Source organism: Lithobates pipiens, unplaced genomic scaffold (assembly GCF_037356315.1).
Source record: "Lithobates pipiens isolate NorthernLeopardFrog02 unplaced genomic scaffold, aLitPip1_a1.2 Scaffold_3, whole genome shotgun sequence".
Classification (NCBI taxonomy): domain Eukaryota; kingdom Metazoa; phylum Chordata; class Amphibia; order Anura; family Ranidae; genus Lithobates; species Lithobates pipiens.
In genome coordinates, this window is record NW_027507790.1 from 100002505 (window position 1) to 100026571 (window position 24067).

The window sequence follows — 24067 nt, forward strand, 5'->3', positions numbered from 1 at the left end:
AATAATAGAGCTTGCAGTCAGTAGTGTTAGTGCGTGCTGTCTGCGTGCTCTGTACCCAGTACATACCACTATATACACCTACATAGCTGTTCTCTATTTGAGCCCGATTGTCATTTGCTGGAGTTATTGGAAGTTGTGTGTGCCTCCAGCACAGCACAGTATACAGCTGTATATGCCCCTTTAACTCTGCTGTTTTCTTGTTATTGTCTGCGTGCCCTGACCGCAGTATACACCGTGATATTCACCTCACCTATATAGCTAGTGGTCCATCTTTAACAATAGAGCTTGCAGTCAGCAGTGTCACTCAGGAGATAGTGCGTGCTGTGTGCCTGCTCTGTACCCAGTACATACCGCTATTATCCACCTACATAGCTGTTCTCTATTTGGGCCCGATTGACATCTGCTGGAGTTATTGGAAGTTGTGTGTGCCTCCAGCACAGCACAGTATACAGCTGTATATACCCCTTTAACTCTGCTGTTTTCTTGTTATTGTCTGCGTGCCCTGACCGCAGTATACACCGTGATATTCACCTCACCTATATAGCTAGTGGTCCATCTTTAACAATAGAGCTTGCAGTCAGCAGTGTCACTCAGGAGATAGTGTGTGCTGTGTGCCTGCTCTGTACCCAGTACATACCGCTATTATCCACCTACATAGCTGTTCTGTATTTGGGCCCGATTGGCATCTGCTGGAGTTATTGGAAGTTGTGTGTGCTTCCAGCACAGCACAGTATACATCTGTATATACCCCTTTAACTCTGCTGTTCTATAAAAAAGGCATCTGCAGGAGTTAGTGGGTGTTGTGTGCCTCCAGCACAATATAAACTACCCAACTACTGTTTTACCCAACTCCCTTCAGGCCATTACCATGTCTGGAAGGCCAGCAAGGAGAGGCAGACAGGCGCTGGCCGATAAAAGAGGGCAAGCAGGCTCTGTGTCTAGAGACAACAGTGCTGGTCGGGGACGCGGTGCATTGTCATCAGCACGTGGCCATGGGACATGCTTGTCCTTCTTTTCTGCAGCTGGACATGTTGAACCGCAACATGCCAACGACTTGGTAGAGTGGATGACCAAGCCCTCTTCATCCTCCTCATCCTCTCTCACCCAGTCTCAGGGTAGTAGAAAAGCAGCTGCCAACACATCGTCGTCCCTCCTCTCAATGTCATCATCAGTGACTCCTTCCCTAGACCCACCACGTCCTCCTGAGGAGTCTCCTGAACTCTTTGAGCACAGTGTTGGGTACATGCTCCAGGAGGATGCCCAGTGTTTGGTGGGCTCTGATGATGACACTCAGCTAGAGGAAGGCAGTAGCGTGAGCACAGAGAGAGGGGATGCTCAAGAAGGACAGCAATCTGGCAGTAATGTTCCACAAGCTGCAGCATACTGCCAGGTTTGCTACAGCGATGAAGAGGGAGGGGATGATGAGGGCACTGACTCCACGTGGGTGCCTGGAAGGAGGGAGGAGGAGGAGGAGGAGGAGGAGGAGGCACATGTCCAACGAGGCAGGATGCCCTCCGGGGGCCAGCTTAGGGGCAGCACACCAACTGAATCACACCGCAGAGCTCCGCCTGCGCAGAGCGCTTCCTCTGCGCAGAGCGCTTCCTCTGCGCGTTATTCTAAAAGTTCTTTGGTGTGGGCCTTTTTTGAGACGAGTGCATCAGATCGCACCGCTGCTATTTGCAACATATGTCTCAAGCGTATCTCACGTGGCCAAAACATCAGCCGCTTGGGCACCACATGCTTGACCAGACATATGTTGACCTGCCATGCAGCTCGTTGGCAAGCATACCTCAAAGACCCACACCAAAGAACAAAGCGGACCTCTCCTTGCTCCTCATCAGCTGGCATCTCCAACCCCACTAGACCTTCAGTCCTCTCTGAAACCTGCTCTGAGAGGAATGAAGGTGTAGAATTAGGTGTGTCACAGCCAAGTGCTTCCGGGAACTCTGCTAGTGGTACATCCACGTCCGATTATAGCAGACAAATGTCCCTGCCCCAGCTGCTGGACCGGCGGAAGAAATTTACTCCCAGCCATCCACATGCCCAGCGGTTGAATGCTAGCTTGGCTAAATTGCTAGCACTTCAACTGCTGCCTTTTCAGTTGGTAGATTCGGCCCCCTTCCGTGAGTTTGTACAATGTGCGGTTCCTCAGTGGCAGGTCCCCAAACGCCACTTTTTCTCACGGAAGGCAATTCCGGCTCTCTACCGGCATGTGGAAGGCAATGTCCTTGCCTCGCTGGACAGGGCGGTCAGCGGTAAGGTGCATATTACCGCTGACTCATGGTCCAGCAGGCATGGACAGGGACGTTACCTGTCTTTCACGGCCCATTGGGTCACTCTTCTGGCTGCTGGGAAGGATGCAGGACAAGGTGCAGTAGTATTGGAGGTTGTTCCGCCACCACGCCTCCAAAATGCTACTATTGGTTGTGACACACCTCTCTCCTCCACCCCCTCCTCTTCTTCTTCCTCCACGGCCTCTTCCAGTGCTCTGTCCTCAGAACCAGCGGTGCTCCGTAGGCGTTGCAGGGGCTACGCAAGTACGCAGGCAAAACGATGCCATGCCCTGCTTGCGCTGGTTTGTTTGGGGGACAGGAGCCACACTGGGGCGGATGTTTTGTCAGCTCTGCAGGGGCAGGCCGAGAGGTGGTTGACGCCACGCCAGCTTAAGCCAGGAATGGTGGTTTGCGACAATGGCACCAACCTCCTCTCCGCCCTCCGACAGGGACAACTGACCCATGTGCCCTGTGTAGCTCACGTCCTTAACCTGGTGGTGCAGCGGTTCTTGGGCAGGTACCCCGGCTTACAGGATGTCCTGAAACAGGCCAGGAGAGTCTGTGTGCATTTCCGCCGATCATTTAATGCCTGTGCTCGGCTGGCTGAGCTCCAAAAGGAGTTGAACCTGCCCAAGAACCGCCTTATATGTGACATGCCCACCAGATGGAACTCAACATTGGCCATGCTGCAGCGGCTGCACACGCAGCAGAGGGCCATCAATGAGTACCTGTGCGACTACGGCACCAGGACAGGGTCAGGAGAGCTTGGTTTTTTCTCACCACGCCAGTGGGGCATGATCAGGGATGCATGCACTGTCCTGTCACCGTTTGAGGAGGCCACAAGGATGGTGAGCAGTGACAGTGCATGCATCAGTGACACTATACCTCTTGTCCACCTCTTGGAGCATACGCTGCGTGGAATAATGGACAGGGCACTTGAGGCAGAACAGAGGCAGGAAGAGGAGGACTTCCTTGCCTCTCAAGGCCCCCTTTATCCAGACAGTGTTCCTGCTGTGCCACCCATCACACAGGAAGAGGGTGAGGAGGAGGAAGAGGAGGAGGAGGATGATTGTGTCAGCATGGAGGTGGAGGCTGGCACTCAGCATCAGCAGCAGCAGTCTTATAGGGATGATTTACAGTCCCAAGAAACACGTGGACTTGTACGTGGCTGGGAGGAGGTAGCTGCGGATCATGTTGTCCTTAGTGACCCAGAGGACTCCGGACCGAATGCCTCAGCTAACCTACGCTGCATGGCCTCCCTGATCCTGCAAAGCCTGCGGAAGGATCCTCGTATTCTTCGGATCAAGGAGAGGGACCATTACTGGCTGGCCACTCTCCTTGATCCACGGTACAAGGGTAAGGTTGCCGACCTTATCTTGCCATCGCAGAGGGAGCAGAGGATGAGACATCTCCGGGAGGCCTTGCAGAAAGCTCTGTGCAACGCGTTCCCAGAGACTGGGAGGTCACAAACTCCTGGTCCTGGACAACGTGTTGCTGAGGCATCAGTCAGAAGGAGCGGTGGAGAAGGTGGCCGTCTGACTGATGCGTTCAGACAATTTTTTAGTCCGCAGCCCCAAGGTATGATTGGTTCCAGCACCCATCGCCAGCGTCTAATTTACATGGTGCAGGAATACCTAGGGGCAAGGTCAGACTTGGACACCTTTCCCACTGAAAATCCTCTGGCTTACTGGGTCTTGAGGATGGATCACTGGCCAGAGCTTGCACAGTATGCAATTGAGCTCCTGGCCTGTCCTGCATCCAGCGTTCTTTCGGAACGCACCTTCAGTGCTGCTGGTGGCTTCGTTACCGATCACAGGGTGCGCCTGTCCACCGAATCAGTTGATCGACTGACCTTCATCAAGATGAATCAGTCTTGGATCACCCACAGCTACCAAGCACCTGAAGCTGATGTAACCGAATAATTTTTTTTGAAATACTACATCCCTTCAAGACTGCCTATGCTGATGCTGAGTGACTGTCCTGTTATGTTGATTGTCTATCCTCTTCCTCCTCCGCTGATATGTTGGAAGAACATTTTTGGTTCTGGGTGATGCCAGCAGCCCAATTTTTCTGCCCCTGTTTAACAGGGGTGTTTAAGTACAATTTTTGATGCAATGCTTTGCAGCAGGGCTAATTCCTGCAAAAAAACTAGAGTGTATGGCAGAGGTTGCAGTGTGATGGCACCAGTGCCTAAGGCCCAATTTTTCTGCCCCTGTTTAACAGGGGCGTTTAAGTACAATTTTTGATGCAATGCTTTGCAGCAGGGCTAATTCCTGCAATAAAACTAGAGTGTATGGCAGAGGTTGTAGTGTGATGGCACCAGTGCCTAAGGCCCAATTTTTCTGCCCCTGTTTAACAGGGGCGTTTAAGTACAATTTTTGATGCAATGCTTTGCAGCAGGGCTAATTCCTGCAAAAAAACTAGAGTTTATGGCAGAGGTTGCAGTGTGATGGCACCAGTGCCTAAGGCCCAATTTTTCTGCCCCTGTTTAACAGGGGCGTTTAAGTACAATTTTTGATGCAATGCTTTGCAGCAGGGCTAATTCCTGCAATAAAACTAGAGTGTATGGCAGAGGTTGCAGTGTGATGGCACCAGTGCCTAAGGCCCAATTTTTCTGCCCCTGTTTAACAGGGGCGTTTAAGTACAATTTTTGATGCAATGCTTTGCAGCAGGGCTAATTCCTGCAATAAAACTAGAGTGTATGGCAGAGGTTGCAGTGTGATGGCACCAGTGCCTAAGGCCCAATTTTTCTGCCCCTGTTTAACAGGGGCGTTTAAGTACAATTTTTGATGCAATGCTTTGCAGCAGGGCTAATTCCTGCAATAAAACTAGAGTGTATGGCAGAGGTTGCAGTGTGATGGCACCAGTGCCTAAGGCCCAATTTTTCTGCCCCTGTTTAACAGGGACATGTAATTACAATTCTTGATATAATATTTCACAGGAGGGCCCCTTCCTGTGCCCACCCAGAGTAACTGTGAGGACTTATAGTGTTGTGGCACCAGCACCACAACCACCAAAGGTCAATTTTTCTACCACTGTTCAACAATGGCATGTAATTACAATTCTTGATATAATCGTTCACAGCAGGGCGCTCCAGCGGCCACCAAGAGTCACTTTGAGGGCTTACAATGTTGTTGCAAAACCAACACCTTGTTCCGCCATTTCTGCAGAGCATATAGGGCAGGCCCCTACTTTCAAACATCCAATTTACAAACATCTCCTACTTGCAAACGGAAGGAGACAACAGCAAGTGAGATGAAAAAAGATGGACGACAAAACAAATTATACAGGGGTGATAACCCTTCCCTATGTTTTCCAAAAAGCTTAAAGATATTTTTTTTGACTGGAGCTACACTTTAAAAATGTACCGCTTGAAAATGACAAACAGATTCAACTTAACACAACAAACCTACACAGTCCCTGTCTTGTTTGCACCGCCTGTATACTGCTGTTCTGAGTATATAGGGCCTGGGGGCCACACGCATTTCCTTTTTTTAATATGGGTACGGGGTTCCCCTTAATATGCGTACAAGACCCAAATAGGCTGGTAATGGGCAGGGAGGGCTACCCATGCCATTTTTCTGAATGATTTTCAACCATATTACAGGAACCAGATATAACATTAAAACCGCAAGCAGTTTTAAATGGTGTTATTTCCGTTTAATGTCATTTTGTGCAGGGACTGTTCTAAACACGGGAAACACGTGGCACTTCACAGGCATACTATAGACACCCCCCAGGCACCATATTTAAAGGAATATTTCACTTTTTTTTTTTCACTTTAATCGTCATTAAAATCAGTGCTCCCGCCAAAACGGTAGTTTTTAAAACTTTTTTTTGCAGTGACCCATGTCCCCTGAGGCAGGAGGCAGATCGCCAAACCCTTTTTAGCACACTATCTTGCATATTAGCCGTTAAAATTAGCACTTTCCAATTCGAACGTTCGAGTCCCATAGACTTCAATGGGGTTCTAACGTTCGTGCCGAACGCGGGGGTCGTTCGCAAGTTCTGGTGCGAACCGAACCGGGGGGTGTTCGGCTCATCCCTAATCACAATCCAGTTGAACACTGCCAAAGCATCAACCATCAAGGAGACAAGAGAAGTGGCGAGAAGCAGACTCGATTCTCACTTGGGCAGAACTGCACATTCCATCCCTGGCCTGGAAAATTGATAGGTGGAATTTCTCAGCTGTCAGTGTCTGGTTTCTAGAGAATGGGCTTTTGACCCTGGGGTATTACAATTTTCTGGTCTACAAATTCTACAACAAACTAGTCACATTTGTCACCAGGTCCAAGGACCCTTGGGACTTCCCAGTGAATGCTCTGGTGACTTTATGGGATCAGTCCAACCAGATCTACATATTTCCTCCTCTACAGCACCTCCCTCATTTACATCGAAGGATCGAGATGGAGGGCATTTCAGTAATTTATAGTGCACCAAACTGACCCAGGAGGATGCAATACTCCGAAAAAATCTGACTCTTGGCAGACTCTCAATGGGCTTTTTCGGATTATCCAGACCATCTAGGCCTGAATCATGTTTGGTGGCTATAACAGCATGGCTATTTAAGCCCAAGTTCTGAAGGATGAATTTAAACATCCCTGTGCTCCTAAAGGCTAGGAAATCTTATTCTCGCAAAGGCTTTCTTTGCATGGTGTGAAACTACAAAGCACTATCCAAGGAAGTACTCCATGGGACACATTCTTTCCCTTCTCCACCCTAGTCTGATTCAGCATCTGGTCTTCAGTTCCATCAGGGGACAGATCCCAACTCTGGCCATTATTTTTCAGAAACCATTGGTCTCTCATTCTGTAGTTAAGGCTTTTGTCTAGTGTGTCATTGTTCCCCTATATATTCCCTTGTTACTATGTGAGACTTTAACCTGTTTCTTTTGAGCCTTTAGAGCAGAAGCCCTCCAGCTGTTGCGGAACTACACATCGCATTGTAAAACTTTGACATTCACAGACATGACTAGACATGGTGGGAATTGTAGCTCCTGAACAACTAGAGGGCCATAGTTTGGAGACCCGTGCTTTAGAGGAACCCTTTCAGAATATTTTCCTTACCTTTCTCTCAAGGTAGTCTTTCTCTTTGCATTCACCTCTGTGTGACAGGTCTTTGAGCTAGATGACCTATCTTGTAAAAGGCCTTTACTAGCGCTACATAAGAATGTTTTCCTCAGTGGCGGCTGGTGATAAAAAAATTTGGGGGGGGGGTGCAAACCCCTCCAGATCCCTACCTACCCATCCTCCGCTGTCATGGCTCCTAATACCCAAACACACTATACACAGAGTGCACAGTGCATACAGAGCACACAATGCATACAGAGAACACAGAACACACAGTACATACAAAACATACAGAACACACATTACATACAGAACATACACAGAATGCACAGTACATACAGTACATACAGAACATTCACAGAATGCACAGTGCATACACAGTACATACAGAACATACACAGAACGCACAGTACATACACAACATACACAGAACACACAGTACATACAGAACACACAGTACATACACAGTACATCAATACACGCACAGTACATACAATACACACAGTACATACAATACACACAGTACATAGAACACACACAACATACAATACACACACACAGAACACACAGTACATACAATACATACACAGAACACATAGTACATGCAATACATACACAGAACACACAGTACATACAATACATACACAGAACACACACAGTACATACAATACACACACAGTACATACACAGTACATACAATACTCACACAGAACATACAATACACACACACACACACAGAACACACAGTACATACAATACACACACACACAGAACACACAGTACATACAATACACACACACACAGAGAACACACAGTACATACAATATACACACACACACAGAGAACACACAGTACATACAATACACACACACACTGAACGATGATGTCAGTGCAAGCGTGTATGGTAAATATCTCATAAACCGTGCAGGTTTAGAAGATATTTTTAGTACCTACAGATAAACCCATTAGTGCTTCATTGACTTTTCTGCATCATACATCTATTTCTCAGAAAAAAAGTTTGTAATTGAAAAAAACAAGCTTTATAAAATGTAAAATTGTAAGAGCTGAAGAGGAAAAGGTACAGAGACACACCAGCAGTCCAGACTTAGTGGGAGCTATCTGCTAAAGTCCAACAATGGAAAATAATGGCACCAACTCAGATCACATAATATGTATCTATTGAAAAATGCCCACTTAATTCCATGTTTTTTTTTCTGGGGAACCAGCTGCTAATCTGAGCTAAAATAGATTTTTGGATTCTGATATTGAAAGACTGAGCAACCTCTTTGTGTTCAATAGTTATCAAGAGTTTTGAGATCAGGTCTCAAGAGGAAATCGTTTTACTCCCAAACTCTTAAAATGTTTTAATTACAAATAGTATGGAAAAACTATTGTTAGGAAAAAAGCAACAATGGACATCTTTATGAACTGGAAACCTGGACTAATTAAAAAGTGAAGTTTAGTTGAATTTTTGACAACGGTTATACTTGCAGTGTCAGCATTGTTGCTAGCTAGAAGAAGCCTGATATTAATCATATATGAGCATGTGTTCTCTGCGTTTTGTCTGATGTGGTATTTGAGACTTCCAGAGAATCGGTATTACAGTTAGCACACTTACATCCGAGTTACTTCTTTCTCCGCCTGTCATTGAGATTAACATTACTGCACTTCTAACTTGTGTGTGGCGTACATTTTAATGTATCAGATAAAAAGATCATAGGATCAACTTCACAATGTCTGTCTTGCATACAAAATTGAAAAAGGCCAGAACCTCTGGGAGTAGATCTAACAATAGATATCTCACCAGCCTGGCATCTAGACCAACAGCTGCCGACAACAGATCTCAACATTTCTGAGCTGTCGTCATTTCATACCTCTGCGTTCTGGAAGACAGAATAGCTGTGAACAATATGTTGCAGACGAAGACTTCTGGAGAGAGGTCACTAGAACAGGTTGACAAAGATGAAATACTATGCACACATGTATATTAGCACTGTGTGAATCAGCCAGTTTTATGTTATAGATGAATACCCTAATCTGGGGCCTCACATTGATTTGTTTTTATAGTTTTAGCATACGGGTACAGTGCACTCATAATGCTTCTTATTCTCATTAGCAAATTTCTGCTGTGATTAGTTCCATAAATACTCACTTTGTCTTTGACAGAAACATAAAAGAAAAACAAAAACAAAAAAAAGACACAAATCATTAAACTGCCATCTTTTTAAATGTGCCTGTATATTCACAGAGACCAGATGCAAGTATAATGATTGACATTGCTGGCTCTCATCTTTGTCCACTTGCTCAAATACTTTAAAATGATTGTAAAGGCTTCATTTTTATCCCCTGAAATAAAAAAGAGGTTTATACTTACCTGCTCTGTGCAAGGATATTGCATAAAGCAACCTCTTACCTAAATTTCTGAAGTCCCACACCATCGCTTTCTGCTCAGCCTATTCTGCTTGTGCCACCATAGCAAAAGCCTCTTGCAATGGGCGCACACATGCGGTCACACTCCTGAGCCCATAGACACACACAGCATGGCTCGGACCCACCTCTGCTCCCTTCTTACTGGATTTGATTGACAGCAGCAGGAGCTAATGGCTTCCGCTGTTCTCAATCTGTCCTATGAGACCAAGAAGAGAATTCAGTGCTGCTGCAGATGGGCACATCGCGGACTTCACTCCTGTGATCCATAGGAGAAGTACAGCCAAAAGAGCTTTCCTGGACTTCTCCTTCCTGGACTTCTCCTTAACGCTGAGTTCACACTGGATGCGGGTTTCCTCCCATCTAGTTCGCATGACAGGAGATTGTGACCGGCTCTCTATGGAGCAGATTTCACAGAAGTCCTGTGCGTCTTTGGCTCCATTTCAGGGCCGAATTCAGGCAAAAATTTGGTCATGATTTGAAACAGAGAATAGGGACACATCAGACCCTTGCTGTGAGCCGCATCCATTGGAGGTGTGAACCCAACCTTAAGGTAAAAAAAAAAGCTTTGACTTTAGAACCACCTGACTCATTATAAGTATGCAGATGAGAACTTTTGTGATCTGCATATTTGTTGTAGGTCAGTGACTCAAAAAGTATTAAAGCCAATGGACCAGAATGACAGCCTGTCAACTATTGTTTTAAACTGGAGACCAGCAATGGTAGGTTTAATTAAATCCATGTTAAACTTAATCCTGAGAAGTTGTGTAGGTATAAAGAGTACCATTATATTAGATGAACGACAGAACACAGTTGCCAGTCCTACTAGTCCTACCTTTTGTCAGTTGGAAAACCAGGCCATATAGTAAGTAGTCACACGTGTTTGTAACAGCAAACCTTATTTCTGTGCCTGCTATGACAACCTGTAGAAAAAGGCAGGGATTGACTTTATGTGTTTCTGGAAGACCATGCCTGGGACTGGACAGTGAAATGAAAAGCAGTACACTGGTGAGTTCATCTTTCTGTCACTCTACTCTTTCTTCCTAGCAGCATGTTTCAAACACATCTGTTTCCTTGCTCTGCTTCTCTCTCCCTTGGTTTGAGCTATGCTGTTCAGGAAATGCAACATTGGCAGCCTACCATGTGCACTCCTTCACTTGGCCATTGAACTTACTATCTGAGAGCCTGATAGGCAGCCCAGTAACCAAAAGAAGGAGTGCACACAACACTGTTGTGTCTTAATATTGTCAGCCCAAAACAGAAAATGCTGTTACTGGCAGGATCTCCTTGTAAGGAACTTTGCAACAGAGTCACCAAAAATGTATTTTCTTTAAAAAAACTGTATACACTGAGACATAATACCAAACATGCTGAAAAATAAATGTTGGGTTCACATACTCTTTAAAGTAGCCTCCCCTCCCCCAACTGCAAGGGTACATTGCTCATTACGTCCAGGGAACTGTAGACTAGCCTCTTTAACTTAACTGATTCCACGCTCTATCCAGCTCCAGTGCTCTCCTCCTCCTCCGCCCGAAGCTCAGATCTGTGGGGAGAGCCTCAGCATCATCAGGTAATGCTGTATGGTACGCTGAGAAGGCTGGAGTGTGACTAGAGCTGGGCAAAAATTACAGAGCAGTCATGGCGGACCAATCACAATGATAGAGGATGTCTGCTGGACCAAGGTAAGTATTTACACCCCAATCCACACCCCCTAGACGAAATGAGCATTTAATCCTTGAAGTGTTGCGAAGGGGGCCCCACTACAAGGGTGATTTTTTTTTTTTTCTTTCTGGAGTTTGGCTTTAAGGCCAGCATCTACTATTAATTCAGGTTTTGTGCTCTGACCTGTATGTGCAAAAATCTGATACAAAATGTCACAGAAAGCCATGTAAATGCTGATGTATAAATTAGATGAGACCTGCGCAATATAAATTGTAGCCATGTTATGTGAAAACTATTTTGGGAACCGTGCCATAAAAAAGATGACCATATTTCATATATAATTCTACCCTTTGAATTTTTTTTAAAATACATTTTCACAAGGATAATAGAAAGAGGTCAGCATTTGTTTAGTCATGCAGTCTTTGGTTAGTCAGTGTCCAGCAGCCACATTTGATTGTGGTACAGATAAAGCCTGATTTCTAGTAAACCTTTACTGATTCTAGCTGCGGCCTGTGAAAGGACTGCCTGTGGAAACAATGCGGTTCATTCTTGTTAACAGTGAGTGGGCAGACCATTGTGTATTTAGAGGTCAGACTGAGAAAGAACATTTGAGAAGAAGGACACAGTTGTGGTCATACATGACTTGGATTTGCGGGAAGTCAAGTATGTGGTTTTGAATTCAGACCTTGGTTCGGAGCCTTGAAGACTGGGGCATGGAACCAGAACAGAAGATTGTTGTCTGTGTGGAGTAGAGGTGGGCGGAGTGGCGTAAACTAGATTTCAGCTGTGTTTCCTCTTCAGTGATTTTGGTCATTTTGCCAAACATAATTATCACCTGACCTGGCACATATCTGCTGTTGTATATTAATTGGATTTGACAAATAAAATTCAATTGCTCCCTTTATACAATGCATATTGTTTTTTTTTTTTTTAGCCACACTAGTTCGTATAAGCAGCATGGGATAAAGTTATACAAAAAGTGTGATTATGCACTACATAAGTCTATTCTACGTTACAAGCCTGCCATGTGCAGTTTTAGATACAATCCGTGTATTGCTGTGGGGAGAATACTGTTCAAAGAAGATTATAATTGAAATATACAGTATAAAGCCCGGTACACACTACAGTTTTTTTGTGGGGTTACATGAAATAAAACTGACATGCAAGGTTAGTTCAGTGATCTCCCCAGCTGAGCTGTTGTGTTCTGACACTCCAATCAGTGCTCTCAGCCATTGACTGAGAGCGCTGATCAGTAGTCGGCCAGCTGTTGGTTTTCAAGCATGCACGTCCAACAGACCAACATACACACAGGCAGAATGACGGCCGGTATTTTTTATACCGACAAATGTCTCCCAACATTCTGCCCCTGTGTACGGGGATTAACTCTTCATGAACGCATGTTTAGTATATGATATTTATTGAGACTCTGATGCTATTATGGGTTAAAACTATTCCTGGACTTTAGGGGCTTTTTTTTATAAATTAGTGAATATGACATTTGCCAACTATTCACTGTAGGTGTTTCTTCCTGGTTCATGTGTTTTAAATCACAGTTATAGATTCACTTACACTGAATGTTTGGTGAAGGTTACATTCATTTATACATAGAGGTCGCCCCTAATGCCCCATACACACAGACGGACATTCCGACCACAAAATCTGTCTGATTTTTTCCGACCGATTTTGGCCCCAACTTGTCTTACATACACACCTTCGCACAAAGTTGCCAGAAAATCCGATCGTTTGGAACGAGGTGACATATAAAACATACAGTGGGACTACATAGAGGCCAGTAGCCAATAGCTTTCGTCTCCAAATTTTTTCTGAGCATGTGTGGCACTTTGTGTGTCGGAATTCTCTACACACAATTGGATTTTGTTGTCAGAAAATTTTAGATCCAGCTCTTAAACTTTTTCCATCGGAATTTCCAACAGAAAAAGTCCGATAGAGACTACACATGTTCGGATTTTCCGACAACATAATCCGATCTGACTTTTTCCGTCTGAATTTCCGACCATGTGTATGGGGCATAAGGCTTTTATCATAAAATCCTTATTGTCCGTAATACTTGGGTGTTCTTTTGGTTGAACTAGATTACCTTTTGTCTTTTTTCAACCTTACTAAATATGTAACTTTCCTAGGTTAAAAAGAGAAATATGGCCAGATTTTTTCTGGCCATACTTTTCTTCTGGGTCACAGGAGTGAGCCCACTGTTGGCTGATGTCACATAGCTGGTCCAGGCACTGGAAGGATCCCAACTTTAAGGTCGAGATCCATCTATATGTCTGACTGATAGCTGGTGCAGCCTCTCAGTGTAATGCTGAGAGCCTGAGCCAGCAGTTCCTGATCTCTCCACAGTCCGGCGCTCCAGAGCAGAGAGTAGTGAGACAGTCACCATTCTCCGCTCAGTGAACACCACTGAGTAATCACATGACCTATGATTGCTCAGTTCTTAGTCTTGGAGCCTGCGAGGGACCGATGCTGCAGTCATATAGGCGAGTATGTATGTTTTCTTTATTTCCCACACTTCTCCTTTAACATCAATAGACAAAAGCATGTAATACAGGGTTGTTTTATGAAATTTTTTAAGGAACTATAGGGGTCGTAAAGAATACAAGAATGTACCCAGTTCAATCAAGGGTAGTCACCTCCACAGATTGCTTGTGGAGACAATCTAGGTTTTTCAGTAAGCTATTACAATGAAAAATTATTTTGAGCCATGTGTATCTATAGCAACCAAGAGCAAATTACTTTAATTGATCTCACCACATTAAACTATGTTTTTGGCAACTGCACGTAACACCGTATTGATGCTTTACAGCTGCATTATTGGCTAAGTCCAAGGGGTCTGTTTTAAATAAAAAAAAATACATTGTGCCTTAATGTCACAAATAATCCCTGGAATGTGTCTAATATGTGTATTTTCTATCACTGCCAGCTCTATCTAGTCAACATAATGCAGTATTTTCAGGAAAATACCCCATTATGGCCACTAGAATGAACTGACAATCATAGGAAATACACATATTGGATACAATAGGAGGTATTCACAATGGTTGTGCAATTGTTAAAGCATTTGCACAGCTAATTTATTTTAAATAGACCTCCAAATGTGTGTGGAATGTTTTTACACTCATTGATTTACATTGATCCTATGTAAGGTCTTAATGTTTTTAGTATTTGATCAAAGGTTTGAAATACACATGGGCACAAATGCTTTGTTAACTGAATTTTATATCATGCTAGGCTTCAATTAACTTTAAAAACTGTTCAAAACTGTAGTTTTAGTTTCTAATCTGTAAAGATGGATATATTTGCAAGTGTCAGTCTCTCCAAGTTTTGCATTCTTGGCATTTTTAGGAAGTTTGTCTGCACACAATGAGATTTTTGTAATCGCTCCCACAATTCTTGGCAGGACCACAGCATGTTACTTTATATTTATACTGCAATATTAAAAACGTAAAGTCAAACATTTCAGTTATGCAAATGTCACATCAAGGTTCTCCTCAACCTTTCAACATCACAAATGTTTAGATGAGCCATTTGCACAAACATTTGCTAGGCAAAAAGGACACAGGATGCCCAGACACTTGTCCAGATCTAAGCTTCCGCCGCCGATACTTGTACAGTAAACATCCACTTAGTACAGGCACTTGCCTTCAAATATTCTAGGATATGTGATATATGTGCATGCAATATAAATCCCCAGTGAGGTTTATACTATCTGTAAACTGAACAAAAGTTATATAACCAATTTTCCATACAAATTGTCTTAAATTTGGTAAATTTCAGGAATTTATCAATACTATATCTTCATAGTTTGAGATCTGGGATGGAAAGTTGTTAAGTATAACTTGTATTTGGAGACTGAAAATGTTATTGCAATAAAATGCCGCTTGTATTTAGAGAGAAGAGGTGCCGTCACATACATTTTTTTTAATTTGTTCTTTTTGTCACAATGTCGTGTATAACATAGAAAAATAAATGTTGGCTTAAATGTATGATCATCATTTAAAGTGAATTGCCTAATATAGTGATCTTTTCTGCTGCTCGCCTTTCATTTGAGGATAGTAGAATTATGAGGAATACTATACCTATAGTAGTAGTTAAGACAAGTGAAATTTTACCAAAATAGAGTTTCGTGCCCTACCAGGTCCTTAAAGGTACACTCAAAACCAAAAATTAATTATTGGCCTGTATATGTGTCGTACAGTCTACCTGGTCATGGCTCCACTTTTTCAGCCTATCCAGTACCTTTTGTTAGTATTGTGTTGGCCCTGAAGTGTGCCATCTTGAGGATGCTGGAAAAGCTACTGCAGTTCACTTTCCTTCATGTAAAATTAGCCATTTCTAAGAAGAGAGCAACCAAAGATTGCCCATACACTAGTAGAATTTAATTTAGAAATTTTCATCTTAAGAACATTCATCAATTTTTCAAATGCTAGCGGGGTCAAATCAGCCTTCATCTTAGACCGCAATAACACCGCAATAACAAAAAAATGCGAAGTTGCAAGATGAATTTTTTTTATCAAAGTGATTTCTAACAGTGAATGTGGTTTTTTCGCTTGGGAAAAAGGGAATGTTAAAAGCATTTTTCTTTAGGTTTAGGTTGCCACCTCATCCCTTTAAAACCAAACACATATTAATTACACAGGTTAGCACCTTATCTGCATTAAATTAGTCACAGCATTGGACAATTTGGACAAATACTAAGTCATTGAATGCACTAATGAGATTTTTTGTATGAATGTTCATACAAATATTCATTCAAAAATCTACTAGTGGATGGCCAGCTTTAGACAGAACATAGCATAGACTGCACCCTTAAGGCTGCCATAGATGTCTTAAATTTCAGCCATTACCTGCTGAATCAGCCAAATTTTTAACTGTGGGTGGCCCTGTCAACACCAAAGAACTCAGAAAAAGAGAGTAATTTAATTGAATTTTGTTGAAAGAGCCAGGTGGAAAATTGTCAGCTGGACAGTGACTGCTTCTTAATAGATACAATTAATGTGTGGGTATTCTGACAGCAGTGTGTACTGCTTTACTGCCTTCCTACTGATCTTAAATGAGTAGTGTGTGCTTGTAGCTGCGTTAAAAATAACTCAGAATAAGTTTAATTGAGTGAACATTCTCATTTTACCAGTTACAGTGTTTATGTGCCAACGTTAGCAAATCACTGATTGCTTTCAGTTGTTGAATTGTAGTCCATGGCTCTTACATCCCTGCATATAGATCTCTGCCATTAGATGAATTTACTGGTGTCCTGAACCACCCTTTGGATTACTGTGGAAATATATGAAGATCCACTGTCCAATGTTGGGTTTGGGGAGAAATGTCCCTTCCATGATCATTTACAATAGTAAAGACTTCATGCTTCGGCTTTATGCTTCATTTTGAAGTTAAGACCCTGCTTCTCGTTACCCCCCCCCCCCCCCCAAAAAAAAAAACTTAGGGAACAGCTCTATCATCCTTCATATAGATAAATAATGAAATACTTGTGTTCTAACACATGGTTTTTGCCCATCCATTATTTGAAGATGCATTTTCTTTTGTTTCATTTTGGATGGCACCCAAAACCACTAAGGCAATGAGGCCCAAAATGAAATGTGATGCAGCACTCCACAATACATGGTAGCACAGAGGTGCTCTGCATCAGAAAAAAATGGTGTGCTTAAATTAATTTTGTACTATTTAAAGTGCACATATAACCATTTTTGTTTTATTTATACATGTAGAGAAAGAATGGCGGCCATCTTGTACACAACAAACAATATGATAGGGGTGAATGGGCTGAATAGTCTGCCTTTTTGATTCCCCCTCTTACCTTCCTTCTTTACCCAGTGGAAACTTGGTCCGTTTTCATTGCACCTTGAGCTTAGGGGATACTAAACAGTATCCATCACCGACCCTACCTCTGTTTACTTGCGTCTCAAGAATATTTATTAAACACTGAAGATTTGAAACCTTATGAGCCCAATACACCTTTCAGGTGATTCCACTAAGCTCAAAACCTATACTTATATATTTTTTTGCTCAACAATTACTCTTTTTCCCTTTGTGGAGAAATGGTTGTGTAATCAATCGTACCAACTTCCCCAGTCTCCTTCGGAAATGGTGGTCTCTCTATATGGGACACACTCTATGAAGGAATAACACTGTTATCAGCTCCTGAAGAAGAGTCATCGCAGACGCGAAACATGTAGAGCACCAAAAATATATGTAATTGCTGACTGTATGGTTGATATCCTTAATCCTATATTTATATAGATACATATTTTGTCTTTTCCTTTTTGGAAATTTGAAATGGATCTTACTGTTTTTGATAGGATGTCAATTAGGTCTTAAATGTGTAGTTACAAGGGGGAAACATTTCCTTTTTGTGTGTAAAAAGGAAATTGAACTCTTTATTTTCTGTTTTTATTTTTTGTTTTAAAAATAAATAGAAATAATTCTTTTTGAATATACTGGTTGTGTCTACAACTTTCTTTATGCCTAAAAAGTCCAACTGAACCCACATTTTTTCTTTTGAGGTCTTTTATGTGAAGGTTCTTTTATTTTCATTTTTTATTTTTCTCCCTTACTCCCCCTTTGTCTTGTCAATATTTACATTCACATGTAGAGAACAATTAACTGTCAGTTGTCACTAAAACAAGTGTTCCATTAGATGACTTCCCATCATCTCTTGTTCTCGTTACTCCAAAATTTTGGACATCCCATTATTACTTTCTGTATAAGAGACAGTAGCCGTAGAGCAAATAGAGAGGAGGAAGCTCCCCAGAGGGGGCACAGGCAGCAAAAAAAAACCTGATGGGTTTAAACAATCTCTCACTGTTTTGGGGAACCAAAAAGAAACGTTCTGGCTTTGGTTACACTTAAAGTGGATCCTCACCATCCCGCTCCCCTCTCCCCCCCACACTCTTTTTTAATCACCTCTACTTACGTGGTTTCATGTCCTGCACACTTAAATTAATTGTAAAGCTCTTTTTTTTTTTTTTTTTTTTTTTAAATAGCAAATATGTTATACTTACCTTCTCTGTGCAATGGTCTTGCACAGAGCAGCCCTGATCCTCCTCTTCTTGGGTTCTTTGCCTGCGATCTTGGCTCCACCTCCCCGTCAGTACCCCCATAACAAGGGGGTACATTTGCTACAGAGACACTCATGCGGGCTCACTCTCGAGCCGGCTCTATATGTCTATGGCCCTGGCCCCACGCTTCCTCCTGACTGGCTGTGATTGACAGCAGCAGAAGCCAACAGCTCCTGCTGCTGTGTCTGAGTCCATGAGGAGGAAGAGAGCCGAGAGCTATGAGGAGGAAGAGAGCCACTGCTCTCGAGCACATCGCTGGATCGATATCAGGCTCAGGTTTAAGGGGGGCTAGACAAAAAAGTTTTTTTACCCTAATACACAGAACACATTAAGATACTGAAAAAACTTCAGCCTTTAGAACCACTTAAGGTACTGAGCCACCCAACAGATCCAGTGTTTTGACATTCATATCCCAGGAAGCACAGTGGGCAAACTGTACAACACTAGGCAAATGACGTCCACGGGGAGGGGGCAACATCATATTGAGGGTGAAGATCCACTTTAAACTGCCCAAAGTGTTTATATTGAACTAATGTTTCATTTACCAAATTGGTTATTTATAAAACTAGTATAAATGAAAAGCAGTAGAGAAAAATGCACCAGTGAGTATAACTGATATGGTCTAAATCAGTGGTTCTCAACCTCCATTTTCAAGTACCCCCAACAGACCATGTTTTCAGGTTTTCTTTTATCTTGCACATGTGGTTTAAATCAGAGTCAATGGCTTGGTATTTTGGACAGCTATTTTATCTAAGAGAAATACCCAAAACATGGCGTGTTGGGGGTAATTGAGGACCAAGGTTGAGAACCACTGGTCTAAATAACAGGGTGTATAGTGTCAATTGTCTAATAGTTTGCAACAAAGTGTGTCACTCTTTCCCATCTCGGAAATGTGCTTGGCATAGAACTAAGAAGTCATGCTTTTCCAAATGAAAAAAGGAAAGAGAAAGATATGTCCTCAGAAATGTGAACTTTGAAATATTGAAGCTTAGTTAGTTAAAGATTTGTATGAAAAACCCTGGTTTGTGGTCAACCAGACCTCACATGCAGTTTGTTTCTTGTTCTCAGAAAATATTTATAAGAATGAACACATTCCAACAGCAGGGCATTGTATAAACTGCTCATTTGTAGTCTCAAGTAAACCTGTCAGAGCTATTACAACTTCCATTGCTAACTTTCTTTTTTATAAGTTGCTAGTTCCCTAGCTGCCTTGGCTTCATTATTCAGCGGGTCACTGATCCATAGCAAGCTTGCAAGCAATGACGTTGATGTCCCTACCTGCAGGTTTGCTCTACATCAGTGGCTCTTTAAATAGTATAACTAGGTAAAAGCTTAAGTATTATTTTTAAGCCCCACAGCTTAAGTGACATCACTTGTAATAAAATATGTCCCGCATTGTGCAGGATTCAGCTGCCTGCACAAAAAGGGACATATTTCATTACAAGTAATTTCAATAAAGCTGTAGGGCTAAAAAAAATTGTTAAACTTCAGCTTTAAGCAAAATTGTCAAACTGCTAGTAACTTATTAAAACATCAGTAATGACAGCTGTCATGTTTCTTTCATTACTTGTTTACGTTAATTTGTAGACTTATGTTGCAAATGGAGGGTCTGGGTCCTGGAGCCTGGAGGCTTTTTAGAGCTTTGGGGGAGACTAAGCTTCCATTCCTAGGCCATCATCATACCTGGTAGCCGGACTGCATTATTATTCTCAGCTGTGCACAGGCCTTTACATGTGTGAGATGACTGAATGTTCAAGGCTGCCTTTTACTGTCTCTACTTTGAGAGCCTACTGCTGGGTGAAAAGGAGGAGGAGGTGGAGATTGTGAAGTCATTGCTCCACTTCTCCACCTTGTACAATCAGAGAATACCTTGTATTCATTTAAATAATGTAAAGCTTTCTCTAAATGGCAGCAGTGCCATGCGGGCAACACCCGGGGGTTACTATGCAGAACTGGACCTTGCTACAGCTATCACAGTAGTAGCATTGACTACTACAGTGGTTTGCAGCTTACACAGGGATCAATCCAGTATGATATATACATACCTACATTAGTCCATGCCAGACAAATCTAACTGTGCAATAAAAATCATACCCAAACTTCAGCTTTAGGCATACTGTATGTTCATAAGCTATACATTGCTAGGTTCTACTTGTAACCTATGGTTTAACACCTTTGTGCATCTTTGATCATCTTGTCCTTCTATTATATTTTCCTATTTAGGTAAACTGTATGTAAAAATAACAAAAATGTTACCTTCTCTCTTCTTAGCTATGATTGGAGCCTGTGGTGGAAATTATACCAAGGATGTTGCGGTTATTTACTCTCCGGATTTTCCAGACTCGTATGGATCAGGAAAAGCCTGTTATTGGACTATTCAAGTGCCAGGAGCTTCTTTGATCCAATTTAACTTCCCCTTCTTTGACATAAAAGACTCCAGAGATATGGTGGAGCTTCTGGATGGTTACACAAAGCAAGTCTTGGTGCGTTTTGATGGCAGGAACCATCCTATAAAGAGTTTCAACATCTCATCAGACTTTGTCATCTTGTATTTCTTCTCTGATCGAGTTAATCAGGCCCACGGATTTGCAATTGTGTACCAAGGTAAGAGCCATTAATACATTGTTATATTATATTATTATACATTTTTATTATCATTTGAATTTTCTTTTTATTCACCATAGCCTGATATATTTAACAGGGCTCTTCTATTGCATTGTAAATGTTCTCTGTCAGTAGCAGGGGTCTCCAAACTTTCTAAACAAAGGGCCAGTTTACTGTTTTTCAGACTTTAGGGGGCGGGACTAGGGCCAGTGAGAGTAGAAAATGTCCTGGCATCCAGTGGGAGTAAACAATGCCCTATCTTTGGTGTCTATGGGAGGACTAGTGCCCCATCATTGGTGTCAGTGGAAGGAATAGTGCCCTATCGTTGGTTTCAGTTGGAGGAATAGTGCCCCATGGTTGGTGTCAATGGAAAAAATTCTGCTCCATGGTTTGTGTCAGTGGGAGAAATTTTGCCCCATTGATGGTGACAGTGGGATAAGTTGTGGCCCATTGTTGGTATCAATGGAAGGAATTTTGCCCCGTTGTTAGTGACAATGGAAGAAATTGTGCCTCATTGTTGGTGTCAATGGAAAGAACTGTGCTCCGCTGTTGGTGTCAGTGGGAGGAATTGTGTCCTTTTGATGGTGTCAGTGGTGGAAATTGTGGCCAATCTTTGGTATCAATGGAAGGAATTATGCCCCATTGTTGGTGTCAGTAAGAGGCATAATACCCCATTGTTGGTGTCAATGATAGGAATTATGCCTAATTGTTGGTGTCAGTGGATGGAATAATACCCCAAGGGTTGTATAAAAGCAAGCAAAATTCCGCATCTGGCCCCCGGGCTGCAGCTTGGAGACCACTGGTTTAAAGGAACAATAATTAGCTGCACAATGCTGCGTCTACAGTTTTCACTAATTCTAAGGGCTTAAAATGTATCTAAATCCAATGCAAAAATATAGTGTATTTCATCTTACCAGTCTGTAGACATTGAGGATATGTTATATTTATTTTTTTCAGGTCTTTTTTCCTTTATTTTTAACTGGTGACCATGCCAGCTATATACTTCTAAGTTAACAATGTTCATTCGTACCTATGGAGGAGTAATGTTTTCACTGTAGAAAAAAAAAATGTCCTCCCTTTCTTCTCATCTTCATAAAATAGGGAGGGGTTCTTCTGTAATTCAGAGAGTTAAATTGTCAGGTTTGGAAACTGGACGTTGGAGAGGACACAGGACATCACTGAAATCCTGGCAGGATAAACAATAATTTATTTACTTACCAAACAGATAACATTATAAATGGCTCAGATATGACCACTGAATATGTTAGTGAGTTGTACTACTGTGGCTGAAGACCAGACACATACAGTTACATATGATTTACCTCTGTAGTATACATAGGCAATGTTTAACCTTTTTTTTTGTTTACTAGATAATATAGTTTATTTAGCACCTCCAGTCCCCAAATAGCCCAAGTCTGCCCTACACACCAACATTCAATTTGTCTCTCAAGCTAATTGGGTATCAACCATAAGGCTAAGTTCACACTGCTGCAATCAGATTATGATCCAACGTTCAGTGCGATAATGTGAGGCATTGGGGATGCTACTTTGATGTGGTTTGCATATTAGATTGTAAGCTCTAAAGCCCCATACACACTATCAGATTTTCTGCTGATTTTTTCCTTCAGATTTACCAAAACCATATAATATAAGGTCAAACCTTAGGAGTTTCAATTTGTATGCAATCAGACAGGCCCTTGCACTACATGGTTTTGGTAAATCTGAGGACAAAAGCCAGCAGAAAATCTGATAGTGTGTAGGAGACTTTAGAAGCAGGGAGCTCTGATTCCTCTTGCATTGCATTTTAACTGTAATGTCTGCCTTCATTTTTTTTGGCTCTATGTAAATGCAATATAATAATAATCTATGGCAGTGATGGCGAACCTTGGCACCCCAGATGTTTTGGAACTACATTTCCCATGATGCTCCACTACACTGCAGAGTGCCAGAGCATCATGGGAAATGTAGTTCCAAAACATCTGGGGTGCCAAGGTTCGCCATCACTGATCTATGGGGTCAGAGTTGTGCTGGAATCGTACCAAAGTAGCACAGGATTGTATTGTGTTGCATTGACGTGAACAGGCACTTTTGAAAACAATGTGATTTACATTGTCATGCGATTTTGTGTGACTCAAGACACATCTGAAATCATACATCACATTACAATAGACCTTAACAAACTCTATCTTTAAAAGATACAGCCATTGGCACATCAGTTACTATTAGACTATAACTCCAATTAGACACTAATTACTTTTTTCAATGGCAACCTGTACTAGGTGAATTATTACTGTACAAGAGTTATGCCCTGTACACGCGGTCAGACATTCCAACCACAAAATCCGTCAGATTTTTTCTGACGGATTTTGTCCGAAACTTGTGTTGCATACACACGGTCGCACAAAGTTGTCGGAAAATCCAATCGCTCTGAACAAGGTGACGTCACACGCATACGTCGGGACTATAAACGGGCCAGTAGCCAATAGCTTTCGTCTCTTAGTTTATTCTGAGCATGCGTGGCACTTTGTCCATCGGAATTGTCTACACATGATCAGAATTTATGCAATTGGATTTTGTTGTCGGAAAATTTTAGATCCTGCTCTCAAACCTTGTGCGTCGGAAATTCAGATGGAAAAAGTCCGATAGAGCCCACACACGATCGGATTCTCCGACAACATGATCCGATCAGACTTTTTCCATTGGAATTTCTGCATGTGTACAGGGCATAAGAGTATTAAACCCAATATTTTTTATATTGCAGCTTACCAATTCTTAGATGTGATGGCTGCTTTTGTTTCCTTTTTTAGGATTTCTTACTTCTATTTTCACCTGGTGATCCAACCAGTAAGTCTATTGTTTTTTTTTTTTTTACAAGCCCAAGCTCTCCAGCAGAATGTCTCAGTTTACATGGATGGGACAAACCATTTTTTTATTTATTCATGTA

General features: G+C 42.3%; 1 protein-coding gene across 1 annotated transcript in view; it reads left to right on the forward strand.

Annotated features, from left to right (window-relative positions):
- The window catches only part of KREMEN1 (kringle containing transmembrane protein 1), a 234155-nt gene that overhangs the window by 196676 nt on the left and 13412 nt on the right, over nucleotides 1–24067 (forward strand). Inside the window, exon 6 of the mRNA XM_077462082.1 lies at nucleotides 20791–21123. Within this exon, the coding sequence (XP_077318208.1) occupies nucleotides 20791–21123 (333 nt within the window). The remainder of the gene's footprint in view (nucleotides 1–20790; nucleotides 21124–24067) is intronic.